Source organism: Mustela lutreola, chromosome 2, assembly GCF_030435805.1.
Source record: "Mustela lutreola isolate mMusLut2 chromosome 2, mMusLut2.pri, whole genome shotgun sequence".
Lineage (NCBI taxonomy): Eukaryota > Metazoa > Chordata > Mammalia > Carnivora > Mustelidae > Mustela > Mustela lutreola.
This window is the reverse complement of record NC_081291.1, coordinates 169,099,542-169,116,346: the sequence shown is the minus strand read 5'-3', so window position 1 is coordinate 169,116,346 and position 16,805 is coordinate 169,099,542. Positions and strand designations below refer to the sequence as shown.

The window sequence follows — 16,805 nt, the reverse complement described above, 5'->3', positions numbered from 1 at the left end:
TAGCTTAATTAGTTAATTAATTAATTAACTTAATTAAGTTCTACCTCATTTCATATACTACCAACCTATCATTTAAAATAAATCACTGGCATCTCTTTGCCTATCCACTTATTTTCTACCTTTATCTGTATTTCTATAAATGACATATAATTGGGATTTGTGTTTTGACCAACTCGACAGCATCTGATTTTAATAGAATTCAGCCCATTAACATTTACTATATAACAAATGATAATCCTTGATTTATTCATTTTCAAATATAAATTATAGTACCTGTTTTTGAATAGGTAATACATTTACTTGGTTCCATGGCTAAACAAAGCAGCCTGATCTCTAGCTACACTCCCTGAAGGCAAGCAATGTCATCAGTTTCTCTTTTCTCTTACCAGAGACATATTATACCCATGTAAGGTATGTAATATGTCATATAATATGCAATATGTAATATGTCATGTAAGAAAATACTTTCTCATATACACTTCTTAAGTATAATGTACAGAAGTAATAAATCACTAGTACAAAGGTGGACGGTTTTTCCAAGGTGAACATACCTGTGTAAGTAGCAACCAGATCAAGAGAATTCTACTAAAACTCCTGAAGTTCCTGGTGTACCTCCCAGACAATGCCTCAGTCAAATTCGTCAGATTTCTGACACTGTAGATTAATTTTATCTTAGCTTTTCTTGCATCTTTGCATTTCTACACTTTTTAATCAGCTTGCCAGTTTATATAAAACAAGTCACATGGAACTTTATATATAAATAGAATCTTACAGTGCATATACCCTTCCTTCCATCTGACTTCTTGAGCTCAGCAGGTTACTGACATTCATTCATATTATTGCACACAGTTGCACTTTACTCATCCTAATTGCTGTGTAGTTTTCTAATATACAGACGTGCCATAATTTATCTGCCCATTCCACTATTAATAGCATTTGGATTAATTCCTGCCTTATAGGAGTAGTACAGCTATACACGGCCTTTGGTGAATGTATGTATTTCATTATTTGGGTGAGTGAAATTGCTGGCTCATACTCTATGCATGTCCAAAATTTCTAAATAATACCTATTTTCATAAGTAGTTGGGCCAATTTTCAGCCCATGAGTATGACAACCTTATGGGATTTTTATATTCATATCTAAATATGATGCTATTCATATTTTTAATTTTAACCACCTGGTGGGCACATAGTAGCATCACATTATCATTTAAATTTGCATTTCCCTGTAGGTTAATAAAGTTGGAACAGCAATTTCATATTTATTGACCAATTTTTTTTGTTGTTCAGATTATCTGTTGAGTTCAGTGTTTCTTTGATTTATAAATACACGTTTTTAAATATATATAAAATAATAACTACCTATATTTTACAAGACCAGTGCTCTAACCCCTGAGCTATAGGGCCTAATAACTACCTATATTTTAGATCAGAGTACTCTGTTGTATACATGTATCATAGGTCCCTTTTCCCATGCTGTGGGTTGCCTTCCACTGTGTTACTGGCAGTCTTTATCAACTTTTTCTTATATACCTTGTGCTTTTGTTTCCTATTTAAAAAGATCTTTGTCTTTCTCAAGGCTGTAAAGATATTCTGCTAGGCATTTCTTCTCTAAGTTCACTGTTTACCTTTCAGATGTAAATCTACAGGCTTTCTGGAACTGATTTTCACATTTGATGTGAGGTAGGAAACAAAATCCAGTTTCTTCCCATATGGATATTCAGTTGACCCAGTATCATTTACTGAAATGACCATACTTTCAGAAATGCACTGTTAACATTCAGGAGACCGTATGTCATGGTTTGGTTTTAAACTGTACTCTGTTTCAGGGGACTAGCTGTCTATCCTTATGACAGTACTGCACTGTTTTAATTATTGCAGCTTTATAGTAAGTCTTGGTATTCTGGTAGTATTTAGAAGTCCTCCAACATTCTTCATTTTTTTCAGGATAGCATTAGTTATTTTTAGACTTTCCCAATGTCCACATACATCAAAATCAAAACAAGTACAAACACAAAAAACACTAAAACCTGGTATGAATTTGAAACTCTTCTAATCTATGAACTTGATATATCTGTATTATTTAGGTCTTTTATACCTCTCAATGTTTTATAATTTCAGAGTAGAGAACTTGTATGTGTCTTGTTGGATTTATCCCTAAGCATCTGACATTTTTAAAAATCCAAAAATGGTATCATTTTTAAAACTGCATTTTCTATTTAACATTTTCTACATGTCTTTTGATGAGCTTATGGACATGTTTGTCTTGATTATGTGGTTTAGGAGTGGAATTGCTGTGTCACGGTACACATATATTCATTAGGCACTGTGAAACAATTTTTAGTACGGTGAACGAAGACTTGAGAAGGGCTCTAGAGTACTGGTAATGCTATATTTTTTTATCTAGATAATGGTTATATGACTGTGTTCAATTTGTAAAAAATTCAGAGAGCTGCAAACTTAAGATTTTTCTGCACATTACAGTTTTCAAAAGTTTAAAACAAAAGTCATAATTTTATGTACCTTTGAAGAAGAATCAGGATCCTTTCCATTAAGAAGACCTAGTACTTGATTGAGACATGAAGAAAAATGCTCATACCTAAGTTTAAAAATATACATCAAATGATAATTATGAAACTGACACATCAAAAGGATTTATATACAAAATAAATATAAAACTTAAGTATATTTTCTTTCATCTATTTATTTTGAGCTTCTAATATAGAACAGCCGTTGAAAAAGTTATACTTTTTATTTTTTTTTTAAAGATTTTATTTATTTATTTGACAGAGAGATACCACAAGCAGATGGAGAGGCAGGCAGAGAGAGAGAGATAGGGAAGCAGGCTCCCTGCTGAGCAGAGAGCCTGATGAGGGACTCAATCCCAGGACCCTGAGATCATGACCTGAGCCGAAGGCAGAGGCTTAACCCACTGAGCCACCCAGGCGCCCGAAAAATTTATACTTAAAACTTAAAACATTCCACCACTATGATATACATAAATTGACTCTGTTATTTATTGAACAGTGAAAAAAACAATGATTCATGTGGCAATAAATAAATCATTGAAACTTTCAGTACTTTGATTTTTTTTTAAAGATTATTTATTTATTTATTTATTTGAGAGAAAGAAAGAAAGAGAGAATGAGAGAAAGACAGCATGAGAAGGGGGAGGGTCAGAGGAAGAAACAGACTCCCTGCCTTGCAGGGAGCCCGATGTGGGACTCAATCCCAGAACTCAATTCCGGGACTCCAGGGTCATGACCCGAGCCAAAGGCAACCAACTGAGCCACCCAGGTGCCCTGACTGCTTTTTTTTTTTTTTTTAAAGCTACTTTCAGTTTGTAAAAATTCAAAGAACATGAAATATTCTAATAAATTAGGCAGATATTTATTTATAAAGCACTTAGAATAGCTAGATATTATATCAGGTTCTGCAGATAGAGAGGTAAAGAGCAGGGCCCTGTGTTACAGAACTCTTTAAGAGCTACTAGAGGTACTACCCACATTATTGTCTATGTGACTAGTGCATCCTGTGTTTGGGAGAACGATGCTCTGTGAGAGAGCTAACAGTCTAAGAACGAAGGCGGAAACATAGAATATTATATAATGTGAAATATAACACTATCATGGAGAAATATGTAGAATGCTAGGAGGATGAATATTGAATCCAGACTCAGTGTGCCAGGCCTGATCAGATGAGGTTTCCCACACTTGAATCTTAAAAAATAAACAGGAATTAGACATATAAAGCAAAAATTATTCCAGCTTTCCAGCAGAAGTACTTCAGAGGAAATAGCACATGACACAAAAGGCATTTCTAGCAAGTTGGAGATTCTATTTACTGTCTGAAGTGATGAGGGAAAAGTAGATAAGAAAATGTAAAGAAACAAGGCTGAGCAGTTCCCAGAGATCAGATTTTAGAGGGCTATACTGAGAATTTTGTTTACCTTGAATGCAATGGGAAGATCACAGATTGTAGAAGGGACATATGGTTGAGGGAAATGTTGAAAGTCAAGTTAAAGTGAAGGGAGTCAATGGGATAGGAGACATTGAAGAGACAAAAGATACTGTTAAAAAAAATAGGACAGAATGAGATTTAATGTATGGAATAAAGGGATGTGTTTTTTAAAGATGTATTTATTTATTTATTTATTTGACAGAGAGATAGAGAATACAAGTAGGCAGAGCAACAGGCAGAGGGAAAAGGAGAAGCAGGTTCAATGCTGAGCAGGGAGCCCAGTGCCGGGGTTGATCCCAGAACCCTGAGATCACAACTTGAGCTGAGGACAGCTGCTTCACCGACTGTACCACCTAGGCACCCCAAGGTATGTGTTTATAAGCAAAACAAGATGACACTAACAAGAGCAAAAATTTGAAAGAATTCCAATCAGATAGGATTCAGTTTGACTTTTTTTTCCATGAAACAAAGATAAGGTCATCTTCTGAGTGAAAAGCGGCAAGAGCCAAGTAGTAAATATTTGAAAGGGCCACCGTATGAAATGTGAAAAAAAGCTGGGAATAAATATAAGAAGTGTTGTCCAGATAAAGTTAGAGATAGTGAATATGTAGAATATGAATTCATGAAGTGTGATTTTCTCAGGTTTTGACTAGGGACCCAGACATTACATTAGACTTTGGAACAGATTTAGGAATATTTTGCTAAATAGTACAGCAAATAAACAAGAAGATAACACTATTTAACATTTCCTTTCTTGAGGTGATTCTGGAGTTCCAGGCTAGATAAAAAAAGAAAACAGATAATGGAACTGAGATTTACAGAAGAAGGGATTAAGCATCCCTTACTAAGGCTAAATCAGATTATATTTTTGGTCCTCCTGCAGAGGTATACCCTGTTTACTTAGAACTTGTTAAATAAGCACTATTTGGTGGCCAGACGGGTGTTACACAGAATATACTGGGAGGACTCCTAGAACAGATAAAGGGAGGACAATTAAGGAAGGGCACTCTGGAAGAATGTTTTCTTATCCACCAATGCTGTAGGATTCCTTTTCCTTTAGTGCTCACGGTTCTTGGTTCCTGCTGCTTCAAAGAATGAAGAGGTAGACCAGATGAAGAGTTATGGACAGCAAAGCAAAGTGTACTGAGTGATAGTACAAAGCTCTGGAAGAGGGAGGGGGCCCAAGAGAGTTGCAACCAGATTTCTTAAGTCTAATGGTTTTTATGGGCTTGTTGGCAGGCTGTTTTAATCTGATTAATCCTCCATGAGCCTGTCACCCAATCAGTACTTTTGTCATCTACCTATCAGGGTGGAAACAGTGGAGAAGCTACTTCCAGGATGGTTTAAATCCTTTCCTCTTAGGGCAGGGCCCCTTGTCCCTGCCTGCCTTTTTCCTAACTATCCATTACTAATGTGAATGCTTCTTGGTTCTGTAAAACAATTAACCATATGGGTAGTGGTCAAACTTCTCCTAGTGGTTAGCTTTTGCTTTTTTAATGTTTAGATTCTATGTTCTTTAAAATCTAGGACTATAGCTTTGTACAGTTTCTGGATTCCATGTTCTTCAAAGATTAGGGGCTATGTGCTCAAATTCCTGTCTCTGCTAACACTCCCACCTCCCCCAGTACTTGACCACAGCAGGGGCTCCATAATTATCTTCTCATTTGTGAATGATTAATTGAACTCTTTGAAGCAATTTCTACAATTTCCTGACCCATGACCACAAAGCAGCAGAAGCACTGGGAAAATTTAACTTAAGGTATAAAAAGGCTACGGGTTTCTGAGGGGCTCAGTCAGTTAATTGTCCAAGTCTTGACTTCGGCTCAGATCCTGATCTCAGGGTTGTGAGATCTAGCCCTTTCTTGGGCTCTGCACTGGATGTACAGACTGCTTGGTATTCTCTCTCTCCACTCCCTCTGCCCTTTCCCTATCCCTAAAAAATAAAAGCTATTAAATGGCCATGAGCTCTTTGGAAAACAGTTGATAACTGATCTCAAAAGATAAATGATCACATGAAATGCCACTGAGATAGAATGGGCATATAAACATATATTCTCATTCTACCTTATGACAGAAGAGAGGCACATGATGAAGAAAATGCTATTCATTTTTATGCAAAAAAGACAAATATACTGACATACTGACATGAATGTCCCTATAATAACAATGTCTTTCCCCAAACTGTAATGTTCAAGATTTAAATCCAATGCTGGAAAAGATTAATCAAGATGTATACACTTCAGAGAGTGATACAACATTATTTATCTAAGACAAAGACTGAAACACATCTCTCCCCCATGTTCTTATATACATTTCAGGCCAGAAAAGCAAAAAGAATGAAAATAAAGCACATCAAAACATTTCATTGAGTCCCTTGTTCGTTAGTAGAATCCCAGTTTACTAAATCTGAAAAGGCAGTTTTATTCCTCACAAACATATCTTGGTTCATTGAAAAGAAAAATAAAACAAAGCAAGTCTTAAAATTTGTCAGAGAGCCATACCTGGTAAGATAATCAGCAATTTTAGGATTCTTAAGGAGATCCATCAGTAGATCAACTGAATACTTCCTAGTTAATGTGCCATCACCGTTTATGAGTATATTAAATATTAGCTGAAAAGTCTGATGAATGTTTCGAGCATGGAACAGCTTAAAAGCAAATTAGGGAAAGTATATCACACAAAAAATTTAAGTTGACACCATTCTATAGCTTAACAAAGTCTCAGTAACTTTAAAAATATCAGAGAATATAAATTTCAAAACTATTTTCAAAAATAATAAAAATAAATCATATTTACCTTTTCCCCAACCTCTTCATTTAATGTCAAACTGGATAATATTGAAAGTGCAAACACAACCACAGTTAAACTACTATGGGCCAGGAAACTTATAAGAGTTCGATAAAAAGATTTCACATTATTCTGAGAAAGAAAAGAATTTTTAAATAAATTAGAATAAAAAATAATTAGTTTTATATTTTGGTTTAGAAAGTGTAAACTTTTCTAAAAGAGTAGGTAAACTTTTATTAAACATCCTTATCAATTTAAGATATTACTCAAACACTTCTATGGCTCAAGACAACTTCCACTTCCAAAGTACCTCCAATACATAAACAAATGAGATACTGTTTAATTTGAAATAAACAGGTAATATTGGATATTGCACAGCAGGGGAATTGTTCACAAAGTACCTTAGAGAATCAATGAACTTTCTTGATTTGACGTATTTCTAACACTGGTTCAGCTAACCTAACTTGTGTGCTTTCACTCATTTCAAGTGCTGGTAGTTGTAGTCATTTATTCATGGATCTTTCTGGTGGAGGTGCCATTGATTTTGTGGATATATAAGTTCTGAGGCAAATGGGATTGCTAGCGATGTCTGTCCTTTCTATTAGTACAAAATACTTTAGCATATCTTGAATTATTCAGCGTAAGAAATAATGGGATGCTGTAGAGAAGGAAAACTTATAGTACTCAACATTTTCATTAATACTTACCATCTTAAATACAACATGTGCAAAGGTTGGAACACGTCAAGTTAATTATGTGTCAATCTGTTCCTTAAGTTTGATGAGTCAGATGGATGAGACATGAGAATTCTTAATTTTTTTTAAAGAAAAATATGGACATCATTTTCTTTAAGCATAGAACCCACCACGAATATCCAAAACTTACCAAAGTCTTTATGTATGTTTGAACAGAAAGATTCTGTCGACAAAGATTTGCCAGTAATCCTAGACAAGGCATTGTTAACTCATCTTCAGAAGACTGACTGTTGTTTTAAGGAAGATAATAGAAGATAAAAGCATTAAGTTCATTCTAAATTACTCTATTTTATAGTAATTTAAACTCCTTTCTTTATGCAAAAATGATTAACATGTGAAGACAGTCAAGCTTTGAATATTGACCATTCATTTCATATTCTGAAACTAAGTGATCTTATTCGATTATGGCATAGAAATAAGGAGATAATTGTCAGAATGACCATGTTCTATCTCATTCATATATTCTCCTATCAAGATTAAACATAAGCATAAAATTTTCAGTTGCAACAGTTTTTTTTCTGTTCAAATCAATTCATTTCATAAATTATTGTCATAATAATTAAAGCTGGTTAATACAATTTGATCCCTGAAATCATCTAAAAAGAGTAAATAAGAATTGGGAGTCCCACTCAATTTAAAAAGTTGGAAAATATTGGGACGCCTGGGTGGCTCAGTCAAAAAGTTGGAAAATATTATCTAAGAAAAACCAGATTATTATAGTTTTACTTTAAAAATAAATCAACGGATTATTTCATTACTGCTTGATTGCGTACTCACATATGATCTATCAGGAAGGTAATTAATTCATCTATATTGGCACCAGAATGGAAAATTTTGATGTTGTATGTTAATCTCTGCAGAAGCTGAATGCACTGAGAATAAGAAAATACTAGTGAATATAAATATAAAAATATACTCTTTGCTTTTAAGTATGGACTTCTAAGCACATTCTGAGCATGTCACCATTTTAGGAAGAGAGTTTTGAGCAAGAATTTTTCTATTTCTTAAAATGGTTCTGTTTTTTAAACATAATGTAATGAGACTACTAAGAATTTTAGGGCTCATCTGATTACACACATTTCTATATAATCTGTCTCAAACAGAGCATCTTGTCATCAACCTGGTTCACTTAACCATATTAAACATATACACACACTAAAACATATACATATATATATATTTTTCATATTTTTCCATCTTTAAAACCACATGTCAGATTAATTGGTGATGGTTTCCTTTCTTGCAGCTGATGGCATTTTAGGTTCAACAAAATATCTGTATGAGACCTTTGAGTCTATGCAAAAGGAGACTAAATCTATAGCTTTAATTTTTTGTAGAATGTTTCCTCAGCAGACTGGGACTAGAACTCAATTTGCGATTTTAATACGAATAGCTTATATCTCAAAATGTTTAAACTGTGTTTTTAAGTCTGTCAAAGTGATTAGATTTGCTTTTCTTCAAAACTAATTGTAGATGTAGATAAGCTTCCCTTCTCTAGAAACTTTTAAATAGTAGTACATGTGTGATTAACCAGCTCTTAAATTTATTAATGGCAAGAACTGACCTATTCATGCATAATTATGTGGGTATATACACCATAAATTAGCAATTTAAAATACATACTGTCAATTTTGATATGCAAATAAAGAAAGAAAAACATGTATAAGTGAAGAGTACTGTGTAGGTGTGTGTACCTGCAAAAACACCGAATCACTATGGCAAGTGCTGCTCCGACATACCACTCCTGCCAGTACGCTATTCAGGTTATATGTATTCTGAAGACAGTCTCTGGTTTCATTGTCTACAGCTGTAAATTAAGATAAAATGGCACCAAATATAATTTTTCTATATGATCTTCATGGATAAAAGATAAATAATTTTAAGTTTATTTCATATTAAATTTACGGTGCTTAAGAATACCAAGTATGATATGGCTATTTTATTTATAATTACCTTCCAATTCAGAAGTTTAATCACAGAAATAGTATGAGCTGGAAAATGAAAGGGAATATGAGCTTTTCCATTTTTGTCAATAAACAAACATTTTTTCTATGTGGACTAAATTAATTTAAAGGAAAAAACTTGCTTTACATATTTGGAAAAGTTTCGCAATTTAAAGATAATCATCTCAATTTTTTCGTAATTTAAAACTGCTCTAGAGAATAAGTCTATTGGGTGCCTGAGTGGCTCAGTCCTTAAACATCTGACTTCAGCTCAAGTCATAATCCCAGGGTCCTGGCATTGAGCCCCACATTGGGCTCCCTGCTCAACGGGAAGCTTCCTTCTCCATCTCTCACTCCCGTGGCTTGTGTTCCTTCACCCCCTGTCTCTGTCTAATAAAATAAAATCATTAAAAAAAAAAAAAGAAGAAGAAGAAAAGAGTAAGTCTATTAACTAAAAAAATAAAACTTTCTAGTATCAGCCATCGAACTGAAAAATGACCTGAAAAGTCTGAGAATTAATTCAACTGAAACACACCAATATTTGAGCAAAAATACATAAAAATATATTGATTCTGATAGCAAAAACTTGAAAAAGAGCATACATGAGTACCCACCATTAGGAAAATACTTGAATAAATTATAGTACTCTACAATATGGTTCAAGGCAGCTATTAAAAAGACACCAATATGGAAAGATAGCTAACATATGTTGAGTGGAAAAAAAAAAATCTGATGCTTTGCAACACCATTTCTTTAAAAACAACCAAAATTATTTGTTAATTGGTCACCTGGGTGGCTCAGTTGCTTAAGTGTCTGTCTTGGGCTTATGTCATAGTCTGTGGGTCCTGGGATCAAGCCTAGGAGTTGGGTTCCTTCCTTGGTGGAGACCCTGCTTCTCCCTCTTTCTGCACTCCCTCTCCCACCATGCACGCTCTCTCTCTCTCAAATAAATAAAATCTTTAAAAAAGTATGCTAGTTTATTTGATCTAAAATAATTTGTTATAGCATTAAAAAAGATCTAGAAAGACACCTATCAAACCATTAAGAAATATTATCTACCAAAGTGGAAATGATAAGAAGAGTTGGTGGTGATGAGTAAAGACATTCTATTTTACTCTGTATCTGTGCTAACTTGTTAGACACTAAGCCAGAGAGACTATTTAAATTTAGATCAATTAGATCAATTAAAAATTAAAGATTTAGTTCTTTAGTTTACTACTTACAGTACAAATGCTCAATAGTTCTATGTGGCTAATGACTACTATAATGGAAAATACAAATACAGAACATTTCCATCATCACAGAACGCTCCACTGGACATGATGATCTATGTTAATATTCCTGGATCCCTGGGATTTTTTTAATGACAAGTATGCATTAACTTTATCATATACAATAGAAGGAATAACTCCCCTCTATTCCCAAGCACACATCAAGGAAAAAGGTACCCATGAAATGAAAATTTAAAAACTAAAGATAGAAAAAAGTAGAAAAAGCAACACCTGCATTTTTACCCTTAGCTCTGTTTGGTGTAGTCTATCAAAAAAGGATTTTTTTTTTTTTTTTAGAAATCACTAGCTATGAGTTTTCTGAGTGATGTATTTAATACAGGCATTATGTACATGTATTTTTTTTTTTTAATTCAAAAGTAGGCCAGCATTTCCCAAGACACATTCTTTTCTGTAGACCCCTGAACCTTTGTTATGCTTTAGATTCTTTGTTCCAATAATTTCAAGAAAGAATGTGAACAATATTCTTTTTATAAAGGATCCACAATGCAAAAAGTTCTGAAAGATCCGGCAATGAAAAAATCTTTTGAATGTGACTCATTCTCCAAAAGATACTATAACTCAATACACCCTTTACAAATATATTAATATAATATATAATATATAATATATAATATATAATATATATTACCTAGTTGAGATAGCAAGCTGATGATACTTAAGACCAGTGGTGCACTTATGCTTGGGTCTTCAAGTAGCTCCACAAGGCAACTCAAGCATTCACTTGGTAATATCTGATTTGGTGTAAACAATCGTGTGAGTTTCTGCCCAGAAATTACCTACAAAACAGTAATTAAAATGTGTTAGTTAAGAATTGGCAATTTCCATCCCTTCTCCAAGCAAATAAGAACTGTTTTCCAAGGTGCCCCTGCCATGCTTTTTTCCAATTTAGAAAAGTCAAATGCCATTCCTTCTTCCTGGAAGATTACCTATACCTTTTCTACCTAGCTAATGTAATCATTCAGATCCAAGTTTTAATTTGTTTCCTCTTGACCCTCTTTCACCAACTAGGTTAGGTTTGTCTATTACACTATCCTATAGCACATTATACTTAATTTTATGAGCTGACAAACTTTGACAATATAGCAATATTTATCCTCTTTAGTACACTGAACACCCTATGAAGGCATAGGGTATAAATCAACACTCTATTGCAATATATTATTGAGTAATTATTGAGTAAATAAGTTCGAGTATGTGCACTCCACCTATTTTGAGGGAGGCAATGCAAAGTAAAAAGTAGCTAAATCCAAAGGTTTAGCTTTGGGACCAACTATGTAGTTATTCTTTTTGCTCCCTCTAAAGACAGTAGCTGAGCCTAGAAGTTAGAGATTACAAAAATAGAAGTATAAAAAAAAAGTTTTTAATTAGCCAGGTCATACATGCACAAATTTTATTTTTATTTTTGGTTATTTCACTTTTACTCCTTTCTTATAACTCTATAAACCACCCTTCCCTTTCCCATGTGAAAAGGTAAAGCTGAGATTGAAAACCAAAATTAGTAGTCAGAGAGCCAGGTATTTTGTTTCCTTTTCTTTTTCTTTTTTTTTTTTAAGATTTTTTTTACTATATATTTTAGAGAGAAAGAGAGAGCAAGAATGGGGAGGGGAAGAGGAAGACGGAAGATGGAGAAAAGCAGACTTCCACTGAGTGGGGAGCTCAATGGGGAGCTTGATTCTAGGACCCTAGGATCATGACCTGAGCAGAAATCAAGAGTCTGATACTTAACTGACTGAGCCACACAGGCACCTTGACAGCCACGTATTTTCAAAAGGCTTTTGCATTTTATTAAAAGCCTAACTTTTCTATAAAACAAATTATCTTTTCTATAAGGATGGAAAAACAATTAGTTACCTTAGAACTAGATAAAATCTGATTCAAACACTTTTATTTTTAAAAAGATGAGGTCTAAACAGGCTGTTTCAATATCCCTCTAAATTTTCCTTTCTGTATCTCTCTTTTATTCCCTCCCCAGATACCAGTTTTTCTTCTAAAGCTTTGCTGACATCTGGGATGCCTGGGTGACACAGTGAGTTAAGCATCTGACGCTTGGTTTCAGCTCATGTCATGATCTCAGGGTCCTGGGTTCCATCCCTGTTTCAGGTTCCGAGCTCAGTTTAGAGTCTGCTTGAGATTCTCTCTCTCCCTGCCTCAGCTGCCCGCTCATTTCATGTTCACTCTCCCTCTTGTTCTCTAAAATAAATAAATCTTAAAAAAAAAAAGGGGGGGGGAGTTTCAAAGTATCTGTTCCCAAGGAGCATGTATTTTAACATTAAAATCTAAAAAGAAAAAAACAGGTCCAATGGTGAAATTACACATTGACAGTAGATATTTGGGGAGTAAGGAATACTTTGATTGCTCTTTTGACTACTTATGAAGTTACACCTCCAAAATTAAGACATTTTTCTGCTTTAAATACAATTTCCCTGGGGAAGAGACCTGTATGTCAACAATGTAAGTACTCTGCCATGTAATATTTATTACAAGGTAAAATGTAAAAATCGCTTTAAAAATTTTCTTCTTTACTTGGATGTTTCCATGCAAATAGCATTTATTTTAGTAATAGCTAATATTTTAGCACTTACTTTGGCCTAAGCATTGTTCTATATATGTTAATTATTTTCACCTTCACAATACCTATATGCTAGGTGCTGTTTTGCTGATGAGTAAACCGAGGCATACACCAAGACAGCAGAGTAACTGAAAGTAATCGTTCCTGAATCTGTGCTCATAATCACTATGTAACATTAGTGCTATAAAAAACCATTAAGAACGAGACCAGCTCAGCTCTGCCAATCATAAAAAAATTCAAAACTCAGGTTCTGCATGGGGCTATAAAGAAAAAATATTGCAGAAGTACAGCATAATAGCAAAATCAATCTTCTCCTTTTACATGGTAACCATTTCTTTGTATGCTCAGATATTGCTCTCATGAAGTATGCACAAATATATTTACCATTAACATCACCCACCAAAATGGTTAAAATTTAAAAGTCTGAAAACACCAAGAATCTATCAGGATGAGTGACAGCAAATTTCATGTATTAGTGATAGGAAGGTAAAAATGGTCTAACTGTGGCAATTTCGACTAAAACTGAACATCAACCTACCATAATCAATCCTACTCCTAGGAACATAAATGAGAGCCTATATCCAAAAAAAGTAAGAAAATGTTTACAACAGATTTATTCAAAATTCCACCCAGACCTAGAAACCTAAATGCCCATCAATAGGAGAATGTCTATAAGCCTATAAGCTATAGTACATTTATACAGTGGAATCCTACACAGAAATAAAAAAGAATAAATACTACCACATGTGCGAAATGAATAAATTTCACAGATTTATAGAATCGAAGAAACCAGACACCAAAGTACATATCTTATGAATCCACTTATCTGAACGTTATGAGAAGGGACAACTGAAAAAACCTTGTAGGGGACTGGAAATATTCTGTACTGTGGAACAGGTGGTAGCTACTTGTACTGTACATGTATGTTAAAAACTCAAACTCTTCACTTAAGATTAATGCACATTATGCACTGTATGTACATTACCTCTTTAAATGGCGGAAAAGTTTTCAGTAAATGCCTTAAAAGTTCTGGAGTGCAGTATCAAGAAGTCAGTCTCTATGCCTCAAATTTCTCTGAGTCTCCTTCAATTCACTCTAACATGGCTCTCAGATTCAAGGCATACCCATTTTTTCTCAAAGAGAAGTAATGTTTCAGATTATTATTCAAAATGCTGTACTACTACTTAAATAAAACCGCTCATTCTGTGGCTTCTGGAGCCCCCAGGACATTGTTCTATTCTAACTGAGAAGCAAAGCCTTAGCATTTAACAGCTAGCATCTAATTATTAGGTCTGCAGGGATTTGTGAAATAATGAATGAAAAAAGAAAATGTACTCAGGAAGGGTGGGCACCAAAATCCTGCGGAAGAGTATCAGTAAAGCCAGAGAAAATGAAGGCATATTTAATGCTACAATTGTCTTCTCTCTGTAGTATGTATTTTGCTAATCTTCGGTAATTTAGCTTCATATCCTATATCCTATATCATTGTTAATACAACAAAGAGAATATATTTTAAAGTTATCTTCAATTCTACCTTAACAGAAGCTGAGAGAGAATTAAAACAAGTTTCGATTGAGCTAAATTGTTTATTAAACTGAGGTCATGGTTTGTTGGAATTCCATGAATATGTAATAAATGACAGATTAAAAGCCTAAAAACAAACAGGAACACAGAAAGCTGTGGATAAGTGACCTAGACACAAATCAATGGAACTAAGAAAAAGTAAAAGCTATTTAGCAACTTAGACTTGAAAAACTGTGAGCAATATATTTTGGTAAAAAAAAAAAAAAAAGGATTAAGGGATTATGGTTACTGGTGAGATTCCTTCTTAACTCAAAAAAGTTAATTTTTTTCTTTTTCAAATTTTAGTTCAACATGAGTTATAAGAAAAGAAGCAAGCAACTGGTTCATATTGTAAACTGCCTAAGGGACAAAGAATAAAACAAGTGTAATCGTCGCTTCCCCTCACCTCCGCCACCGAGAATTTCTGTGTATTCTACTCTGTAAGGGCTCTGTTGCGATGGAACGAAGGAAAACATACAGCTCCGAACTTTCTCCTCTACCAATCCCAAACACAGCTTAAATTCCCCTTTTGTCACACCTTCCCCTCTTCCTAGGTCTCTGAGTTGTCACTCTTCGCTCTAGCTGAAGTCAGCTGAACGTGGAGGGACACGGGGCGGAGCAAGAAGATGGGTAGGAATTCAAGGCTGACACTTGCTTTCCTTACTAATTTAAAATTACACCTGAAGGAGCGAGGAGCAGTCCTTCCTCTCCTAGGCAAGGGCCGCTACACTCCGGCCACACCGTGAACTAAGAATTTCTACAGAGAAGCCGGTCTAGTCCCTCACCCCAGAGCCCCTCACCTCCAAGTGCCGCAAAAGCTGGGTGGCATTCGCCTCCGACTTAACGGCTTTATACTGACTGATGGTCAGGAGCAAAGACTTCAAGCAGGCAGTGGAGTCCATTGGCATCCTCCACAACCCCTCCTGGGGGCCGCCACCAGCCAGCTCCGGACTCCAGCCTTCGCCGCGCTTTTTTTGATTTTTCAGCTCCTCCCCCCTCACTCCCGATGCTTCCGGTTCCGGTAGGGCTCCGGAAGTCCCTTCCTCCCTGGAAACGGCTTTCAATGAAGAAAGGGGAGAAGTGGGGAGGAGGGTAGAGGAAATCTTTGGGTTCACCAAGGGGGTTGGGAGCTGTCCTTCCAGAACCCCCCTCCCACTACCCACCGTGTCTTCGCTTAGCTATAAAGCCGCGAGGTTTCAGCTTCGAGATCGCGCGGAGACGATAAATCTCGCGAGAACTCTAATTGCGGCTCAACTTGCGAAGGGGCGGTTAGGCGCGGGGGGGCGGTCCTTGTTCGTCAGAGCTCTCAGTTTGTGTTTGCGTCTTCGGCCTTCACGCTGGTTGGCCGGTTTTTCTTTTGTGCGTGAACCGCTCCTTGAGAAATGGTCGCTTCCCCCTAGTCTAGACACGGTGAGGAGCTCTGAGGAGAATCCTGGGCTCTAGATTTTGAGGCGGCCTGGGAGGGTCCTCTTTTTTAAAAAAAAAAATCTCTCCTGTGTCCACCCTTTCCACCCAGGAATGTTTGTTTTTCAGAGTAAGCCTATGACTATGGGGATTCTGGGGCCAGGTAGTCATGCCCTTAAGACCGTCATCAAACTTACTTCAGAAAGCTAGGTCCTGGTGACTTCTGGGCCAGGTATTGCTGCGGAGGGTGTTCTCATTAGCGTCAGTTTTTGTAAGTGAAGGTATCTGTTTTTATCTGGCATGATCAAATGTTTGCTGAATCGCGGTGTCTATGAATATGGCACTGTCGTTTGCGGTTTTTGATAAGATAATTATTGTGCATGTGTGTATAATGAGCCGCGTAGCTGGTTCTGGAGGTTTTTCGTTTTGTTTTGCTTAATGTATGCTAATGGTGAATTTAGCTTTAAAAAACCAGTTTGGAGAAAATTGTAAGAGGAGAGTCCATGTCCTTTTAATTAAATCATTCGTCATT

At 35.5% G+C, this 16,805-nt stretch overlaps 2 protein-coding genes across 13 annotated transcripts in view; one reads left to right on the top strand and one right to left on the bottom strand.

The window, feature by feature from the left end:
- CIP2A (cellular inhibitor of PP2A) overlaps positions 1-16,061 on the bottom strand; it is a 38,969-nt gene extending 22,908 nt beyond the window's left edge. The window contains exons 1-8 of the mRNA XM_059164219.1: positions 15,670-16,061; positions 11,366-11,513; positions 9,197-9,309; positions 8,280-8,374; positions 7,633-7,729; positions 6,757-6,879; positions 6,462-6,607; positions 2,524-2,599 (exon numbers count right to left, since the gene is read on the bottom strand). Of these exons, the coding sequence (XP_059020202.1) occupies positions 2,524-2,599; positions 6,462-6,607; positions 6,757-6,879; positions 7,633-7,729; positions 8,280-8,374; positions 9,197-9,309; positions 11,366-11,513; positions 15,670-15,777 (906 nt within the window). The 5' untranslated portion in view covers positions 15,778-16,061. The remainder of the gene's footprint in view (positions 1-2,523; positions 2,600-6,461; positions 6,608-6,756; positions 6,880-7,632; positions 7,730-8,279; positions 8,375-9,196; positions 9,310-11,365; positions 11,514-15,669) is intronic.
- Positions 16,062-16,156: 95 nt separating this feature from the next.
- DZIP3 (DAZ interacting zinc finger protein 3) overlaps positions 16,157-16,805 on the top strand; it is a 109,012-nt gene continuing 108,363 nt past the window's right edge. For 5 of the 12 annotated variants that reach the window (XM_059164213.1, XM_059164217.1, XM_059164216.1 and 2 more), the window contains exon 1: positions 16,158-16,279. The gene's annotated coding sequence lies outside the window, so the exon portion shown is untranslated. Of the gene's footprint in view, positions 16,280-16,402; positions 16,545-16,805 lie in introns of all 12 variants that reach the window. The other 7 variants (XM_059164207.1, XM_059164210.1, XM_059164208.1 and 4 more) reach the window with 4 other exon arrangements.